This window comes from Mixophyes fleayi, chromosome 4 (assembly GCF_038048845.1).
Source record: "Mixophyes fleayi isolate aMixFle1 chromosome 4, aMixFle1.hap1, whole genome shotgun sequence".
NCBI classification, from domain to species: domain Eukaryota; kingdom Metazoa; phylum Chordata; class Amphibia; order Anura; family Limnodynastidae; genus Mixophyes; species Mixophyes fleayi.
This window is the reverse complement of record NC_134405.1, coordinates 281,401,233-281,419,668: the sequence shown is the minus strand read 5'-3', so window position 1 is coordinate 281,419,668 and position 18,436 is coordinate 281,401,233. Positions and strand designations below refer to the sequence as shown.

Here is an 18,436-nt window from a genome sequence, read left to right as displayed (position 1 = left end):
TTTTTAAAAAAAGGGATACCCAAAGGTAAAATTATAAAGTGTGGAGGGAAAAAAAAATGGGGGTGGGATTTCATTATTATTTTGAACTTTATGCTCTATCTTAGATTTAAAAACTATGGTGGATAAAATAACTATTTTATTGCACCTCATGATCTATATTTGACTTGATGCAAGTCAAAAATAGAGTATGACGTGCCAATAAAATAATTATTTTATCCACCATAGTTTTTAAATCTAAGATAGAGGATAGAGCATAAAGTGCAAAATAATCATTTTTCTCCCACATAGCTTGACAAATAAATATAAAGCATGAGGTGGCAAATAGTAATTTTTCAATGGTATAAAAATGACTATTTGCCACGTCATACTCTATATTTGATTTGCAAACTATGCGGTGGAAAAATTACTATTATTTGGCACTTCATGCTATATATTTGATTTAAACACTATGGTGGATAAAATAATTATTTTATTGGCACCTCATATATTTGACTTGCAATCTATGGGGTACAATTTCTACACCATAGTTTGCAAGTGACGCAGAGGGGGTCCAGTGGTGTGATTCAGAGGGGGGGTGCAGTGGTGTGATACAGGTGTCCTGAAATCTAACACCTGGATACCTCCCCTCTAGAAATCCTGTGTCTGCAGTGGAGTCTGGACAGTGTTCTGCATCAAACATCACGGCATCTGGACCGCTGGAGAACGTAAGGCTAATTTTTATTTTTTTTAAACACAAATGCACACAGTCGAGTAGGTAAGGGTCTGTGAGGAAGGTATTTGGTGTGTTCGCGAGGAAGGGGGCGGTATCTTGAAATTTTGCCTAGGGCGTCGAGAACCCTAGCACCGGCCCAGGACACATGCGGCTGGGCTGGAGAATGGAACAACTGTTTTGTATCTTATCCACGAGGACGAATCAAGGTACTTGGTCGTACATACTCACCCCCGACAGAGTAATGCTGCACATCTGCTACGGAAATACATTTTGTTTGGGATACATTTATGAAAGTATTTGGTAGATAATTTATTGCACCACTAAGGTGCTTGCAAACGCGCGACGTAGCAGACAGCGCATGTGCAGTATGAGAGAGCAAGCTGGCTGGAGCACGCTACTGGATGTACTGTACAGGGGAAGCAGATTGTATCGGTGTTAGTTGCAGCTAGTGATATGGGAGCTGCTGCAACCATTGGTCCATAGCGGTCAGTAAATTAGAAACAGAAGATGCATTTTGGGTTAAATGTTCAGCTCGTTGGGACGCTATACAGAAGGAGAAAAGCACACGTCATATAAGTTACACCAACCTTCTGAAACGTCATAATTAAATCTACCACTCAGGGACCCTTTTTTCTGGAATATCAACCACCTTGAAGAGATCGTACGTGCTTGTTGATTCAACCTCACCACTTGTGGAGCTGGCCCGTCCTTTTAAACCAAAACATATATCGATCGCGACTTGTGAGGTTACAGATTTGTGCCATAGAGGACACCGTACGTGATGCGGCGGTTCCCTAGCAACGATGGTACTAACAAACACCTGATGCGGGACAAGGGACGAGTATCTTCCAGGTGGTTCTTCTATCATACAGCAAGCTAGGAACCTGCTGTACGTATTCTTCTTATTGGTTTGCATGTCTTTTGTGTTTATTGAATGGATGAGCTCTAAAGTAACATTATTGATAACCTTCTCTAATTTGTAAGAACTGTTCCAAATTTAAAAATGTGGCCATTGAACTGCACCTATTACACAGTTTGCCATTTTGCGTAATGCTCCTGTAACAAGCTACTATTTTGCTCTATTAATACCAGTACATAGTACTGTGTCATCCTCAAATATGGACCACTTACAATTTCGGCCATTTACAGGGTTAGTAATAAAAAGATTACAAAGGATGGGTCAATACTGATTCCTATAGTACACCACTAATAACTTTAATACAATCTGATAATAATCCATTTATAATTACACTTCATCTTCTATCTTTCCACCAGTTTTCGCCCCATGTACATAATTTTAAGGGGTCTGTTTAAGAAGCTTCTGATTATTTTTGGGACAACCGCAATATTAACGATCCCAGCTATTTATAACTAAAGGATTGTAGCAAATGTTGGGGATATCTGTTGCTGTCCCATTGTTATCGTATACAAAAGCAGTACCCATAGGTTTCTGTGGGATCTGCTATTTAGCGTAATTTACCACGTTCCAAAAATCAAAGATTTATGGAATTTGTCAAGATGACATTAGCCATTGAAACTTATGGGGAGAGTGTTGCGGTAGAGGGATCTTCGAAAAATCCCAAATGGTATATATAATGTGCAGTAAAAATATTGTTGGGGAAACTGGCAAACTTGATTTAAGTAGTGAAATTGGAGAAATAAAGATCTGAGAGGGAAGTTCCACATTCTGCAGTACCTATTGATGAAAAAATTGCACAGTTTGGGAACCGCCGCTATAAGGAATGAAAATGACAGTGGTTATTGTGGAAATGTGAAAATGTGTTTATTGTTAAATATGCCCCAATACCTAGTACTTGCATATTATGTACTAGACTGTTATGTGGAACAGTTTTCAAACACTTTTGCAAGTTCCAAATATATCATATCAATTGTCCTGCCACAATCCAGTTTGAAACTTACACCCTTACAAAATATTATTGAAATTTGTTAGGCAAAACTAGTCCGTCAGGAAGCCATGCTGATATGGTGTTATCAAATTATTTTCTACAATATTTTGCAGAATCCCTTAATATAACTTACTCTATAATTTCTTGATTCTGGTTTTGTTCCCTTGTTAAAAATTGGTACCACATCTGCTTTTCACCAATCATAATCAATCTTGTGGCACTAACCAGATTACATAGCAGTCCATAAATACAAGAAATAGTGTCCTATCTGTTACTGAACATGACTCTTTTAGAACATGTATATGCTATCTGGGTCCAGTGCTTTATCTGTCTTAATGTTATTTAGGTTCAATGCACCTCTGTATTAGACATGTGAAATTTAATGGTCTGCATAAAAGTAAACATATTTAAAGATCAGCTTTATCTTCTACAATTACATTTCCTACTTTATCTTTTAGTGGCCCAATATTCTCAGTTTTGTTGATATTTATGTACTTGAAAAATGTTTTTAGACAATGTTTTTGTTTTTTTATCCGTTTGGCATATTTTGCCTTAAATTTTGTATTTCCATAACTATCTTTTTATTTCTAAAGTGCTGACATATTATGCAACGCTGTACATTGAGGGGTTCATAAGACAAACAGATTGCATACAATTTCCCTGCACAAATGAGCTTACATTCATAAATTCATAATGAATTTTCAGTCCTTTTTAGTATTTTCCTTATTATCGCAAAAAATCCTTCTGCTTTTATAACTTCAAGCTACATTCTACCAAAGATTGCAAAGACCTGAGACAGGAAGCCAGTTTTTTTTTTAAAACTTACAATTGTGAAAAACTAGTGACCTTTATTTTTAGATCCAATAACTGCATCACAATTTTCATAAAACATACATATTTAAGAGAATTAGCTGATTACCTTTTGGAGTAACTTTGTAAGATTTCTCTAATCAAGTCTAAGTTACCCTAGGTAGAATCATTGAAACAAGTATTTATCTTTCTGTCTTTGCCTATCTAGTGTAGGATACACAAAGTGTTTCAAAGATTCTTCAGGTTTTAACTGACACAATGGGGTATATTTGCTAAACTGCGGGTTTGAAAACGTGGAGAACCAATCAGATTCTAGCTGTCATTTTGAAGAATGTGCTAAACAAATGATAACTAGAATCTGATTGGTTGTTATAGGCAACATCTTCACTTTTTCAAACCCTCAGTATAGTAAATATACCCCCAATACGTCCTGTGTACAAAGGTATAAATGACCACTGGTCACAAAGGAGTTCACTGAATCATGCGTTTGCCTGAATTACTGCTGATAAACGTGTAATTGTCTCCCAATTCTTAGGGACTTCATGCAGAGAGCTACTGACAGAATTTGTTATGCCGAAACAGATGAAATATAAAGTACCTTAAGGCTACAATACTGGCATATTTGGGGGTAAATTTATAGAGCTAGAATCTGTTTGCGGGTTTGAAAAGTGGAGTCTTGCCTATAGCAACCAATCTGATAGCTAGAATCTGGTTGCTATAGGCGACATCTCCACTTTTTCAAACCCGCAGCTTGATAAATTTATCCCCTGCTGTGATTATCATGCTAAACTCTACCATTTGTAATATTTCTAGCTCAAGGAAAATGAGTGCAAAGCAGCAGCAAGTCTTGGTTCAGTCTATGGTAGCCCCTAGGATTTATGTTGAAAGAACACTAGCTCTTATCAAGCCAGATGTCCCTCATAAAGCAGAAGAAATTGAAGATATTATTCGCAGAAGTGGATTCTTCATTATTCAGGTAGTGTTACAAACTATTACATGTCAACTAACTGGACAGCAACAACATTTCTATTTAACTCAACATGAAAGATGTAGGTCTACTTCTATAGAACATTGCCTATCTCTCAAAAAACTAAATAAATTTATGGAAGTCATTTACGGAAGTAAGAGGCAGACTGGAACCAATGGCAGTGGCAAATCGAAAAAAAAGGGGGGGGGGGGGGCAGCGATCGGTTCAATCTCCCCCCTTAGCGACAGCACACTATCTGCAGGTCCGTTTTGACAGACAGAGAATCTTGCCCAGCCTCTCTGATTCTGTTTTAACCACAATCGGAGTGGCCGGGCAGCATACTCTGTCTGCCAAAACGGACCTTCTCAAATCTTACTAAGTTTAGCCTCAGTTATATCTTAAATTAATCATAAGAGTGAGGATATATTTGGACACTTTTGTGTGTTTTGAAGATTTTTTTTTGAACATTGTGTGAGTGCACCTAGAAATGGACTTTGACGCCAAAATTTGTGTTTTTGTGGAGGAGGGAAATAATTGTGCACTCTTTTACACAGTAAGGAAAGGCCAAAATAATAAGCTTCCCCACTCTTTTATCTCATTTCAATTACTTCATTTGTTCTCTGCTCCTTAAAACTAGGCACATCAGTGCACCTTCTCAGTTTTTAGCAATGAATGCCATCTCTCTACCCAACTCGTTTAATTGGCTGGTTCAAACTGCTCTCCAGGGCCGTAACTAGGGCTGTGCAAATGGGTCGACCGTCCAGGGGGCTCAGTTTATGAATATTTTAGCTTCATTTGGTTAAAATTGAGGTCTAGGGTGCGGCAGTTTTGCTCCTTGCCCCAGGCGCTAAAATTTAAGTTACGGTGTACTGGCACCCAGTGCGGCATAAACCTATAGAACTTTAGTAGAAGAGGTCTTCATCTTTAGCAGCTGCCTTTCCCGTAGAGACTGGTTATGCTCACAGGTACTCGGATGCCCCCAGAACTTATGCTCAGTGTAGTACAAGTTTATGCTCACATGGTGGCGCACAGGTACAAGAGGTAATACACGAAGTGGAGACAGGCCAGAGATCTGCAGACTGGACAGAGCACCGGTGGAGATGGCAGGTACCAGCAGGGTCAGGATCACAGGCAATGGTTCAGAGTCCGGGTACAGGCAGAAGGTGAGGGTCACAGGCAATGGTTCAGAATCCGGATACAGGTAAAATGTCAGGGTCACAGGCAATGGTTCAGAATCCAGGAACAGGCAGAGGTCATACACGTAGAAAGCAATCCAAGGTTAACAACACCAATAAAACACAGGAGCAGGCAGCAGTACTGGGACGGAACGCTATATAACTGGCAGTGAGGCTCAGTCCTCACTGCCCTAAATAGTGCCAAGGACAGAGCACTGCAAGTGCTCCCAGGTTTAGTATAATAAATTGCTGGCACTGCTGCCAGTGACAAAGCAGAGTGCCCAGCTGCAACCTAATCAGCCTTATTAGGCTGAACTTGAACAGCCCTGCGTGCGCGTGCCCGGCTGTTTGACAGCTAGCTGGGTGCGGCGGCAGGGAGCTTGATGCATCCCGGTTGTTGCCTAGGCAACCGGGACGCAGGAACCGGAAGTGACATCCCGGTCGTCATGGAGACGGCAGTGACGTCACGAGCAGGGCATAGTGAGTCACAGCGGTGCCTGTGGCCGCTGCGACTGCTGACATATGGCTCTGCTACTGACAAGCAAAAAAAAAACATGCACTTTGGTGGAACCAAACGTGCACAGCACCACCAAAAAGGGTTTTGTGCTGTACCTCATCATAAATGACCTCCAAAGTGTTTCAAAGGAATGAATGAGCTGATCTTTTAAGAGGCAATGAACTGTCCCTTTGTGTGATCGTGTTGTGGAGAACAGGGCTGCATGTGACAGGGCAGTGTCTTGATGTGAATACGGTAATGAAGGCAAAACCCACTGAAAGGCGGAGTGTCCTCAAATAGCACAAATAAGAGTGTCAGGGAGAATTTGACATTAAACATACCTTTGTGTACCATATTTCATACATTCAGCTTGTTCATTCAGTTTTGCTATGTGTCCCAGTGCCTGCTGTGAGAAACTTGCCCACCAGTTCCACCATGTTTGTAGGATAGTATGACAAATTAAGGACAGTATTAGGTTATTTTAGTTTAATGCGGAAAGTGCCTCCCCACCCAACCACAAACACCATTCAACCTAACCATCAAGCCTTTTTTAAACCCATTTCTTAATCCTTCTGATTCCAGCATTTCAGATAAAGCTTTACTGTACTTATTTTTATGGTCAGCGTTAAATTTATTATGTAACAGCAATCATCTCAAAGACAGGTATATTTTTTTCTGGCATCACGACAGTCCTTTTTAAGCCACTCAGTAGACGGTCAGTTGCTGGTGGTTTGTTACACCTGAACTAACTTAACAAAATTATTATACCTTATAGTAAGAACTTATTACTTCTGAAGCCCTGGTATTCCAAAGGAACTGTAAAATCTGCCTCCTGAACACAAATGTGGTCACTATACACATCCCATCATGGGTCTGTAATGGTTACTGCCATAAATTATGTTTGTATTATAAAGATACCAGCAGACACAATAAAGAATGGTCTCTGTTTCTGAACTGGTGTGTCTAAATGAGGAACTGGGGGAGGGAAATGAACCATGCACTACATACTGGACTCTCAATTTCAAGAATATGTCACTGCTTTATTTTTTTCAGAACATTTGGAACTGGGTTTATTGAGAAAAAAAATTCTGTGCATTGTGTCATGTAATATTCCATTCATAGAATACATTTGTATCTAAACAGACAAAATATAGTCTAATATTTTTTATTTCATGTTTCATTTTAAATTGACAGAAAAGAAAAGTCCATCTAAGCCCAGAACAATGCAGTGACTTCTACTCAGAGCAATATGGAAAAATGTTTTTTCCTAGCTTGACTGCCTACATGAGTTCTGGACCTATAATTGCCTTGGAACTGACAAGGCATAATGCTATTATCGCATGGAGAGAACTAATGGGTCCATCAAATAGTTTGAAAGCTAAAGAAACTCATCCTGATAGGTAAGAATATTTTTAATATATATTTACATATCAGGACATAATTAACAATCATCTAGCTCAGGGGTGGCCAACTAGTCAGAGACCAAGGGGTACATGCATCAAGCTGCGAGTTTCTGGCAGATTTGAAAAGTGGAGATGTTGCCTATAGCAACCAATCAGATTCTTGGTGTCATTCTGTAGAATGTACTAAATAAATGATAACGAGAATCTGATTGGCTGCTATAGGCAACATCTCCACTTTTCAAACCCACAGCTTGATACATTTACCCCCAAGAGTCAAAAACTATCTATAGGTACCGCAAAGAGCCAACTTTACTTTTTATATGTGTGTGCCCATACATATACCCAGTATAAACACGTGCATACATACTATACACTCCTACACTGAAAATATAACATAATTTACAATATCTTGCTAAGCAAAAAAAAATATCCAACACTGCCAAGATATTCAGAATAATCATCAAATCAGCACAGCTCTGCACAGGTCTTACCTCGCTGCTGTATCAAACGGTGGAGGGTTTAAAGGGCTACTAATAATCTCTTCGTAGTAGCTCATGTTGCTACTGCATCAGCAATCCCGCAGACCTTTCAACATGCCGTTCTGACGTATTCACAATCCTATAAGATCTCCCCACGTGCCCATCAACCTCCCCACATGTCATCAGACCTCTCCACATGTCATCAGACCTCTCCACATGTCATCAAATCTACCCACATGCCCCAGAAATGCTCGTCAGATATTCCCACATGTTTAGAAGACCTCTCCACATGCCCATCAGACGTCCCCACATGTTCCTTACCTGCCCAACAGATCTGCCCACATGTTCCTTACCTGCCCATCAGACGTCCCCACACATTCCTTACCTGCCCATCAGACGTCCCCACACGTTCCTTACCTGCCCATCAGACGTCCCCACACGTTCCTTACCTGCCCATCAGACGTCCCCACACGTTCCTTACCTGCCCATCAGACGTCCCCACACGTTCCTTACCTGCCCATCAGACCTCCCCACACGTTCCTTACCTGCCCATCAGACCTCCCCACACGTTCCTTACCTGCCCATCAGACCTCCCCACACGTTCCTTACCTGCCCATCAGACCTCCCCACACGTTCCTTACCTGCCCATCAGACCTCCCCACACGTTCCTTATCTGCCCATCAAACCTGCCCACACGTTCCTTATCTGCCCATCAAACCTGCCCACACGTTCCTTATCTGCCCATCAGACCTGCCCACACGTTCCTTATCTGCCCATCAGACCTCTCCACATGCAAATCAGACCTCCCCATTTGCAACTAGATTTTATCACATACCATTAGACTTCCCCACATTCCCAATCTGATTAATTATTATACAATAATTTATAATGCCATAAGTATAAATTAATACTAATGAGTAATGCATTTTACTTTGTTTATTTATTTGATTTACTTATTTTACATTCGTAATATTTTTGCTATTATGATGTGTACATTGTCAGTTATTCTAAAATTGTAGTTTAAATAACATGTTTTTTAATAAATGTCTAAAACTATAGCTGTACATTGAAATTGACCATTAGGGACCAAAAGAGATAAACTCATATCCTGAGCTTGTAATATGAAAGACTTATCAGGTAATGCTGACATTGCCATTGTTAAAGTATGGTGGAAGACTATTAATTAAAAGTTAAACATTTATAAAGTTATTTTAATTTATGAACTAGAAAAAGTTTGCTGAGGTACCTTCAAGCTTAAGACAACAATGTATTTTTTTTAGTATTGGAGAGAAGAGGAAGCGCCTACTTTATAAAATGCACAGCTCAATACACTTTCACTTGAGGCACACTTAACAATATTTCACAGGAAAACAGATAAGTTATATTTACAGGTAAATCCTTTCTAAAATATTAAATTAACAGCCACAAAAAATCATGTTATTAAGTCTGAAATAGGGGTAACAATATGAATGTGACTACAAGGTGTCGAAGTCAGCAAATTGGATAAAGTCATTTCAATTAAAATCGAGCAAACTTGGTTGTCTTTGTCTGAAAAGATGCGTACGGTACTCTACGGCGTAAAAGGGCACGCTACAGCGTAAAAGGGCGTACGCAGCTGCAACACGTGGCAGCAACAGTATTTGGTCTTTTACCATACATTCGCACAAACACGCATACTTGTAAAATAGTACACATTAATGGTAGTTGCAACACATAGTCAGTTATGTCGAAATATAGTAGTATTTATGTGTTATAATATAAGTTCTATGCACATTAGTGAAATATATGGAACAGGTTGAAGGAATCATATCATGTGTGGTATCATAATAAACCTCTTAACATTTGCTACTGTTTGGTTCACTCTGCGAAGGAATCGCAGAGTGCATACACAAGTTATGAATGGTAGGGAATTATGAACTACTTAAGACTAAGGAATCTTGGCGGGAAGAGCAAAGCATACCCCCTGGAGAGATGACCCCCTCCTTTGGATTCTTTAGGATGAACTAGCCAATGATTGACAACCCCTTGGACCTTCCTGAAACCTGTACCAATAGAAGCAAGCTATACCATCTCCATTGTATTACTGTATTTCTGTGTGCATATAAGCAGCAGCTTCACATCTAGTGTGCAGACATCTTGTCCCCAGACTTCAGGATTGAATGACTGCACACTGGAGCCAGAGCGCCTGCGATAAGTAACAGCTGTACTTATTATCACTTCGCTTGAATATATTATACTACTTTTTGTGAATAAATCTTTGTGCGTTGGAGACACAAATCGAGGTTCGACAATCGTTATTGGTTAGCGACAATACGCACTTAACAATTGTATACACAATCAGGACCACTATTAGGAGGTATGGGAGGTACCAGTGTACGGGGCCTGGATTGAGCAAGGGGCCCACCATCTGAGGCCAGCATTTTGTCTTTTTAAATTATTTTAAAAAATAAAAAATCTTGTTCCGAGTGGGTCTTGAGATTTGAAGATGTAGCAGGGGCTTTGTAGGATTGGCACTATTGCCTTCATTACTAGTTGTGACCTCCCCCGATCTCCTGTCCTACACACTTCTTCTCCATCCCAGTCATCCCCTCTCATCCTACTTCCCCTCCTCTAGTTTGTATGCTCCACCCTTCCCCTCTCTATCGGTGGCTGTAGCTTCCTCCATCAGCTTTGGAAGGTAATGATCAAATTAACTGGCATTAAATCCACCCCGCCCCCCCAAAATTCTGTTATATTTTTCAAGAATGTCTTAGAAGTGATGAAAATTGCATTGATTGAACATGACTTACAATCATGCATTTACAAATAGTACTGACCTAAATTTCTTTGTTTCAGCTTAAGGGCTATCTATGGAACTGATGACCTCCGAAATGCAGTACATGGGAGTTACTGCTTTACATCAGCTGAACGTGAAATTCGATTTATGTTTCCTCATGGTAACTATCATGTACATGTGAAATTAGACAGTTGCTGTTTTATTTAAAATTACAATTTAATTCCATTTCTAACATCGTCTAATAGTTCTGTCCATTCAGCAGTGAAGACTTCTGATAGATCTTCAGCTGCTAACCTGAGTAACATTGGGATGCTTTTAACTTTTTTTTTCCTTTCCTTTTTACACAATAAGACAATCAATACACCAAGAGCTGTTCAAGAACCACTTCAAATGGCACAATTAAAATGAATGATAATTTTCATCATGGGTATATATCGCTGTAAAATGATGTTCACATGTACAGTTTTCACAGACAGCAGCTTTAATTCATAAAAACAATATATGTTTACGAAACTGGACACTATAAGGAATTCAAATTGCTTCTTTCAGTGTGTTCCATACTAGTTTGCTGCAATTTTGGAACAATAATACAATTTTTGAAAAGTCTGCCCAAAAATACACATACATGAAAGAGAACAAACTCTAGTGAAGAAGTAAAGTCCTAAATAATAATTAAGTGTTACTGAATGTTTAAATAGTCATTTGACTGAATAGTGGAAAATACACAATAGATCTCATTTACTAACATTTCCTTTGGGTGCACTTTTGCAATAAACCACAGTGTTCTCCCCAGGAACAATTTCCCGGATGCTCCACCCGTCTGTCACCTGGCTCTTGGAGTCAGAAGGAGTCCTATTATAGTAGAACAAACCATTGTTTATCCTATGATAATAAGCACTGTGTGAGCACATCAGGCAGCCATGTATGTTAGACCACTGGCCACTAGTCCGACCAGGCAGACAGAGGTTCAGGTGCCTGGTATGAAAAAATAAAATACTTTTAAAGAAAAATAAGTGTGTCCAGACCAGCCAGCAAGCAAGCAATTACCTCAGGAGTCTTTATGAATAATATAGTGGGGGCTATAACCTCCAACACATTTTTCTTTATTATTATTATTATTATTATTATTGCGGTCTATTACACTGCCCACACCTAGCTACTTAATGCCACCCAGCTGGCAACATTTTCTGGGGAGAACACTGAACTGTAACAACCAATCTGACATCTTCTTACATTGTCTTACTTTTAGGTGATAGATAAAAGGTAACTGCTGATTGGTTGAAATAATTTAGTGCAAATTATTGCCTACATATAATGTTTGTAAATGCACCATAATGTATCTGTCCATCTTATCCTGCACATTAGTGTTTCGAAACACGCTGCTTGCTTACCACATGCTTCTTTTAACAGTATCCTAGAAATCATATGCACTTGTAATATGGTAACACAGCAGTATAAACTGAGTAAACTCTCAACAATGCTTGGGCAAGAAAAAAAAATACCCACTCATTTGAAATGTTCTTGATAAGAATATATACTCATGCTCATTAGCTCAGTTTTACGAACTATCCTAAGTACTTATACCTTCATTTGAATTATGCCTATTAACTTGTTGTTTTCACCATACCGTTTTCCGTGCTTTATTTCTCAATTACCTCTAGTGTTTGTTGTATCGCTATTTGCTTTTCTTTCTTTTTTTTTTTTTTTTTACAACTTTTTCAAAAAATGCTAGTCATCTCTTTAAGACACTTTAGCACTATTTGCAATTCTACAACACACGCAAAAATACTTGTGCACAGACTGCACCTTATTGATCTAGTACCACACTACCTGTGGGTTTTCTTTATACTGGAACCTATACTGTTCTTTGTCTTTACTGCAGTATGGTCACAAATGTTAGGAACATGTAGTGGAAGTCTCATTGTGTCATGTCTTCTTCACATTAGTAGGGCCTAGTGATGTAAGGTCCAGTCAGCTGTCTTGCCAGATCTGATTATTTTTGCTATTGTAATTAAAATAATGGACAGGCATATTGCAATTTCTGAGTCATAAGACCAATCTGAGATGTACTAATTATAATCTTATGCTAGTCTACTTTTTCATAAGTGTCTGGTCTCTTTCATTACTTTTTAATATATATATATGTGTGTGTGTGTGTGTGTACATATAATGTGTGTGTGTGTGTGTGAAGTGGTGTTATGGCATACCACCATATACACCCCCACTCTGACCACTGAATGAATGAAAATATATATATATATATATATATATATATATATATATATATATATATATATATTACAATGTGTGTGTATTCTTACAGTAGAATAATTAATTATTCAGTCATTGTATTAAAAAGGTGAAGTGAGGTTTATTGCACAGAAGTGGGCTCCACCGACAGAAAGGGAATCCCACACGCACACTGTCAGTTTGTATAAGCCTTTTAATCCTGAATAGCTCTGCTGTCCAACAGGCAGTGTATACATTTATACACATGACACAAATAAAGCTAACAATTCGTACATAAATTAAACAAAGAGTTAACATTAGACCAAAATGAAAACATCATTAATACACAGTGCTTGATTGGAGAGTTAAAATGGTTATCTACACAGGTGTCCATTTAGCTGGTGCAGAGTTGTGTGGGCTGACAGTTGGAATATGTTGATGAGATTGTGTCACACCTAGTAAGATCTTGTCTTTATATGGTCATACATTTGTCTCTAACAGCCTTCTTTGGTGTTGAATCTCTACACCAGAGAAGCCTGTATCAGTATTATGTAAACACATGTACAGATTGATAGCATATTCAATGTCACTATAACTAAATAACATTACTACATATATGACACACTAGATAGTCATATAACCAATTACTATTGTTAAGGATCCTATTGTTCATCAATCGAATCTGTAAAATATTTGTAACTTTAACAGCACCATATGGATTCTGTGTATTTGTGTGTGTGTGTGTGTGTGTGTGTGTGTGTGTGTATATATATATATATATATATATATATATATATATATATATATATATATATATGTATGTATGTATGTGTGTATATATATATATATGTTAACCCGTGCATGATACTCATGCATTCTAGTCAAATCAAGCTACTTAAGGTGTTAAAAAGGTTCTTGTCATGCATTTGGGCCATAGCCCAGGCCTCAACCACCAACCACTTCCCACTGTCACCCCCGGCAACCACCAATCACTCCCAACTGTCACTTCTCAAGAAATATATATATTTTTTTTTTAAATCTCTATAAACACTTTTAACAATTAACAAATTAAAAACATCTTAGTATACCAAATTTCAGCCCTTTCTGAATTTTTTTTTCCACACACACTAAGAATTTAGTAGGTCAGTGTATAACTCCGCCCAGCAGGTGGCGCTGCAGCTTGGTTTTATTTTTTCCACACACAGACAGACTTACACACGCCACTAGACATTTATATTATAGATATATATATATATATATATATATATATATATATATATATATATATATATATATATATATATATATACACATACATACAGCGGTTAAAATAAGTATTGAACACCTCCACATTCTTCGCAGTAAATATATATTTAATGTGGCCATTGTAATGACATTTACACCAAATATTGAACAAGCTTCCTGAAATTTATTTAATACTTTGTACAAAGGACTTTGTTGGTAATGACAGCTTCAAGACACCTCCTTTATGGAGAAACTAGTCACATGCATTGCTCAGGTGTGATTTTGCCCCATTCTTCAGCGCAAATAGTCTTCAAATCTTGAAGGATCCGTTTGCTTCTTCCCATAGGCAGGGGCGGATCTAGAGAATTCTTCTACCCGGGGCGATTTAGGGGGGGCGATTTAGGCCCCACCCCCTTTTTTACATCTGAGGCTGCCGGCGGCTGCATACTATGTGCAGGTCCGTTCAGCAGTGACAGGTAGGGACAGTGTGCTGCCCGGATGCTCTGATTGTGTTTAAAACAATCAGTTTGTTGGTCACTGTGGATACTGGATGAAAGTGTGACATAACCAGGCATTTCTGGAGTCTGGAGAAATACTAAAAGAAATGTACACAATATACCTGCAATATTGTTATACGAAGGACAAAATACATTTTTTATTGATCTGTGAAAGGTGTATGCAGTACAATACCGTGAGATCGTCAAGTATGGGTGCTATTGAAATAGCTTCATATAGTTACGGGGTAATAGTGTTGGGTGAAGCAAACTATGCTGTCAAATTTGTCTGCCTTTCCCTGTAGTTGTAAGTAATTTTCTCCATAGAGACAGTAAACCAAATTTTCTTCTTAACATGCTGGAAGGTGGTCATGAACCTTTCCAATGTTTAGCTTTAGAAGATTTGGCCACATTTGGAATATGAGAGGCAAGTATACCAGAGTAAAGTCAGGAATAGCAAGACACCAGAGAGCATAAAGTAGGCATGTAGTGACCCCTAGAGGGCTTGTTCATCCAAATAATCTTAGTTCACGATCCAGGGAAGAGTATTCATTTTAACAGTGAAGTTGCAACCATACTAGGAGGAGGCCACAGCTGAAACGAGATTAATCAGTGTGGCTCAGAATGGAGATTGGGACAGTTGTGAGGGTGCAATATAGATTAGAGTAGGGTAAGCTCTAATAGAGAGGAACATCAGTCTAGCTACAGTGTTTAAGATTTATTTAAGTGGGGATAGATGGGTGAGGGGAATGCCAGATAACAGGAGTTTGCATTAGTCAAGACAGGAGATGATGAGAGAATAAGTTTTGGTAACAAGTAAGAAAAGAGCATATTTTATCAATATTCCTAAGGAGGAGGCAACAGGACTGGTAGAGATTCCGTATGTGAGGAATAAAACAAGTGTGACATTAATGCAGTGGGCTTGGGAGACTGAATAAATTGTGTGTTATTGATAATTAGGGAGATTTGAGGGGAGGTGGTGACTCTTAAGAGGAGGGAAGATGATAAGATTTTTCCTTTAAATATCTCAAAAATGACCTCATAGATGTGGGAGTAGGATCTGTTGGAGTGTTTTATAATAGATCGATGAGAAACCGTCAGGTCCTGGTTTTTTTGCCAAATTTTTGACCCTTGACAGCAGTGCCAAATTCTTAGTATGATCACTGTAGATCTGGACAACCTGGGTACATTGAATGATGATAGGAAGGAATTTATAGATGTAGTCATCTATATTGGACTATTGGACAGTTTTTGGTCAAATATTATTTTAGGGGGGTCATGAATAATAGTTCCCTGATTATTTTTAATTGTCAAAATATTTCTTTAGCAGTTTTCAACCTGTGCTATGATCAGTTTTTACTTTAAGGCTAACATCCATGTTTTCTTTGACTGATTAGCCAAAGAAGGGTATTTAGACCATCTATCTGGTGGCAAACGGTTCATCCTAGCCCAAAGGATTTTTGTATAACTGTATCCAATTTATCTCCAAAAAACAGGACTCCTTCAAATAGAAGATTTGTCAGGCTATTTTATGATTGAGTGCAGCCAAAGTGCTCTTCTAGCCACTGCTGTAGAGGCCATTGTCCTGGCTGAGAGAACATTTGCCTCCAGAGATGCTTCACAGAAGAATATAATCTCTGTGCTTTTCAACATAGGTTGTCTACTTGCTTTCTCTTGGACATTTGTCTAAAATGTTTCACCTCATAATCAAAAAAGTGTTCTCACCACTGATGCCATAGCCACTCCAGTGCAATCTCAGAAGAAACATGAGACTTCTTAAAACAACTTTCCATCTACCTATCCATGGGGTCTCCATCCTCAGTATGAATTGACAATTAAAAATAATCAGGGCACTATTATTCATGACCTCACTAGAATACCAAAAACTGTAGAATATTCCAATATAGATGACTTCATCTGTAAATTCTCATCTATCATCATGCCATCATTTTAGAGATGTGAGGAGCTATAAGCCAGGGAAACATTATGGAAAACATAATATGTAAACCTCTGCTAGGCAATCCTTTTTGTTTCTTTTAAAACACACTGGGAAGTTCAAATCAGATAACTCAGCATTGACTATTACCAGAATCAGTCCCCAGTAATACCAGTAGGGGGCAGAATCGCACATTACACAGACACATGGTCAGACTCCCATCACAGAGCATAGGGTGCCAAATATCCTAAGAGTGCAAAATAGAATTTCATTGCTATCCCAATTCAGTCCAAAATTCCATTTCCATTTCCAGAATTAGTAGCCCTACAAGATCGTCTGCAAACATTGATACAGTCTCATGCAATTTATCTTGCTCCAGCAGGTCAAGAAGGCCAAGATTTTAATTCCAGAATTTTCCTGGCCAGAAAAACATCCGGGTCCTTTTGCATAATCCTGGATTTGAAAAGGATCAACAAGGCATTTCCATATGGAGTCTGTAAATGTCCATAAGCGAAGGGGACTTTCTCTTATCCATAGATCTTCAGGATGCATATTTTCATATCCCTGTGGTTGTCCATCACAGGAAGTTTCTCATATTTTGTGTAGTTGGCTAACACTTCTCAGGTGGTAGGATTTAAAAGCATTTTTATTTTTTCTTGGTTAGTAGCTAGTAGAAGAATGTAGAAAGTATTAATAGTCCTTTGATGCCCTCTAATGGTATTGATGAGTAATGCAGCCAGAAGTAATAAGCACTGTTGCACCTCTGCATCAGACGGTGCAAATTCAGAAAGAATGTGCAGAGTGGAGGGGATGATCAAGCCGAGTTATGAACGTTTTCAGGTACAGTCAAGGTCCTTGTTTTAGATGGTGATATTGAAGGAATACTGTGGGTATATTGAGGCATCTTTATGTCAGCAGAAGAGTTTCTTCTCCCAGTGTGCAATGTGACCTAATGGTGGACTAGGCCCAAGTTGCAGCAGTCTTTCGAACCAGTATAGGGAACGATTGATTGCCAGAGTTGGTGGAATTCTGAATGTATAACATTCAATGAATTTTGTGGAGTTGAATCCCCAACGTAGATAGATTTGTAAGCTTACCTGGAGAGCCCACTTTAACACATCTTTTCTGTTTGGCCTCCAAGCTATGCCCCCCGGATATAGTTTTTTGCTCATTGATAATTTGTATCTCCTTACACCTGCTGAGGTGGAATGGGGGTACAGTAAGGGTTGGTTTACTTATTTGCGACACAATAAGAAGTGGACGCATCTGTGAATACGCCTTTTAGAAGATATATCTCTTTTAGGGTATTGGAGGGCTGGTTCAACATTATTTAATAATTATTATTTCAGCAGCACTATCTAGACGCTTCTGACTGCCTGATTGCATATTGACCCTTCCAGCAGATAGTACATAAATTGTTGGTGTGGCAGTTATATTATATCAATTTATGGCTGTCTATTTTCATCACCTATCATTTCCATTTGTACTACTGCAGAAAAGAATATTCATGTTTGATTTTTTAAGGGAAAGCAACATATGTTTGTGTTTAATTTAGTTTGTCTTTTGTATTTGTGTTTGTATTCACTGGTCGAACAGAGCTGGTATACGGTGGTTTGCATATTTCTACTTCTCCCACTGCCTTCATTGTAAAGCTATCAAATTCTATCAACTTACATTTTCCATTCTGCCATGTCCATACCGCCCCATCTAAATTTCCACTTTGATCACTGTTTGTATTTATTTACATTTGTAGATTCTTAATTACATTTTGTTGAAAATGCGTATTTCACATTTATTAATAATACTG

General features: G+C 38.5%; 1 protein-coding gene across 2 annotated transcripts in view; it reads left to right on the top strand.

Moving 5' to 3' along the window:
* The first annotated feature begins 611 nt into the window (after positions 1-611).
* The window catches only part of NME5 (NME/NM23 family member 5), a 34,110-nt gene continuing 16,285 nt past the window's right edge, over positions 612-18,436 (top strand). Inside the window, exons 1-4 of one of the 2 annotated variants that reach the window (XM_075209797.1) lie at positions 612-704; positions 4,243-4,405; positions 7,262-7,467; positions 10,785-10,885. In XM_075209797.1, coding sequence (XP_075065898.1) covers positions 4,253-4,405; positions 7,262-7,467; positions 10,785-10,885 — 460 coding nt within the window. In that variant the 5' untranslated portion in view covers positions 612-704; positions 4,243-4,252. Of the gene's footprint in view, positions 705-1,056; positions 1,602-4,242; positions 4,406-7,261; positions 7,468-10,784; positions 10,886-18,436 lie in introns of those variants that run through there. The other variant, XM_075209796.1, reaches the window with a different exon arrangement.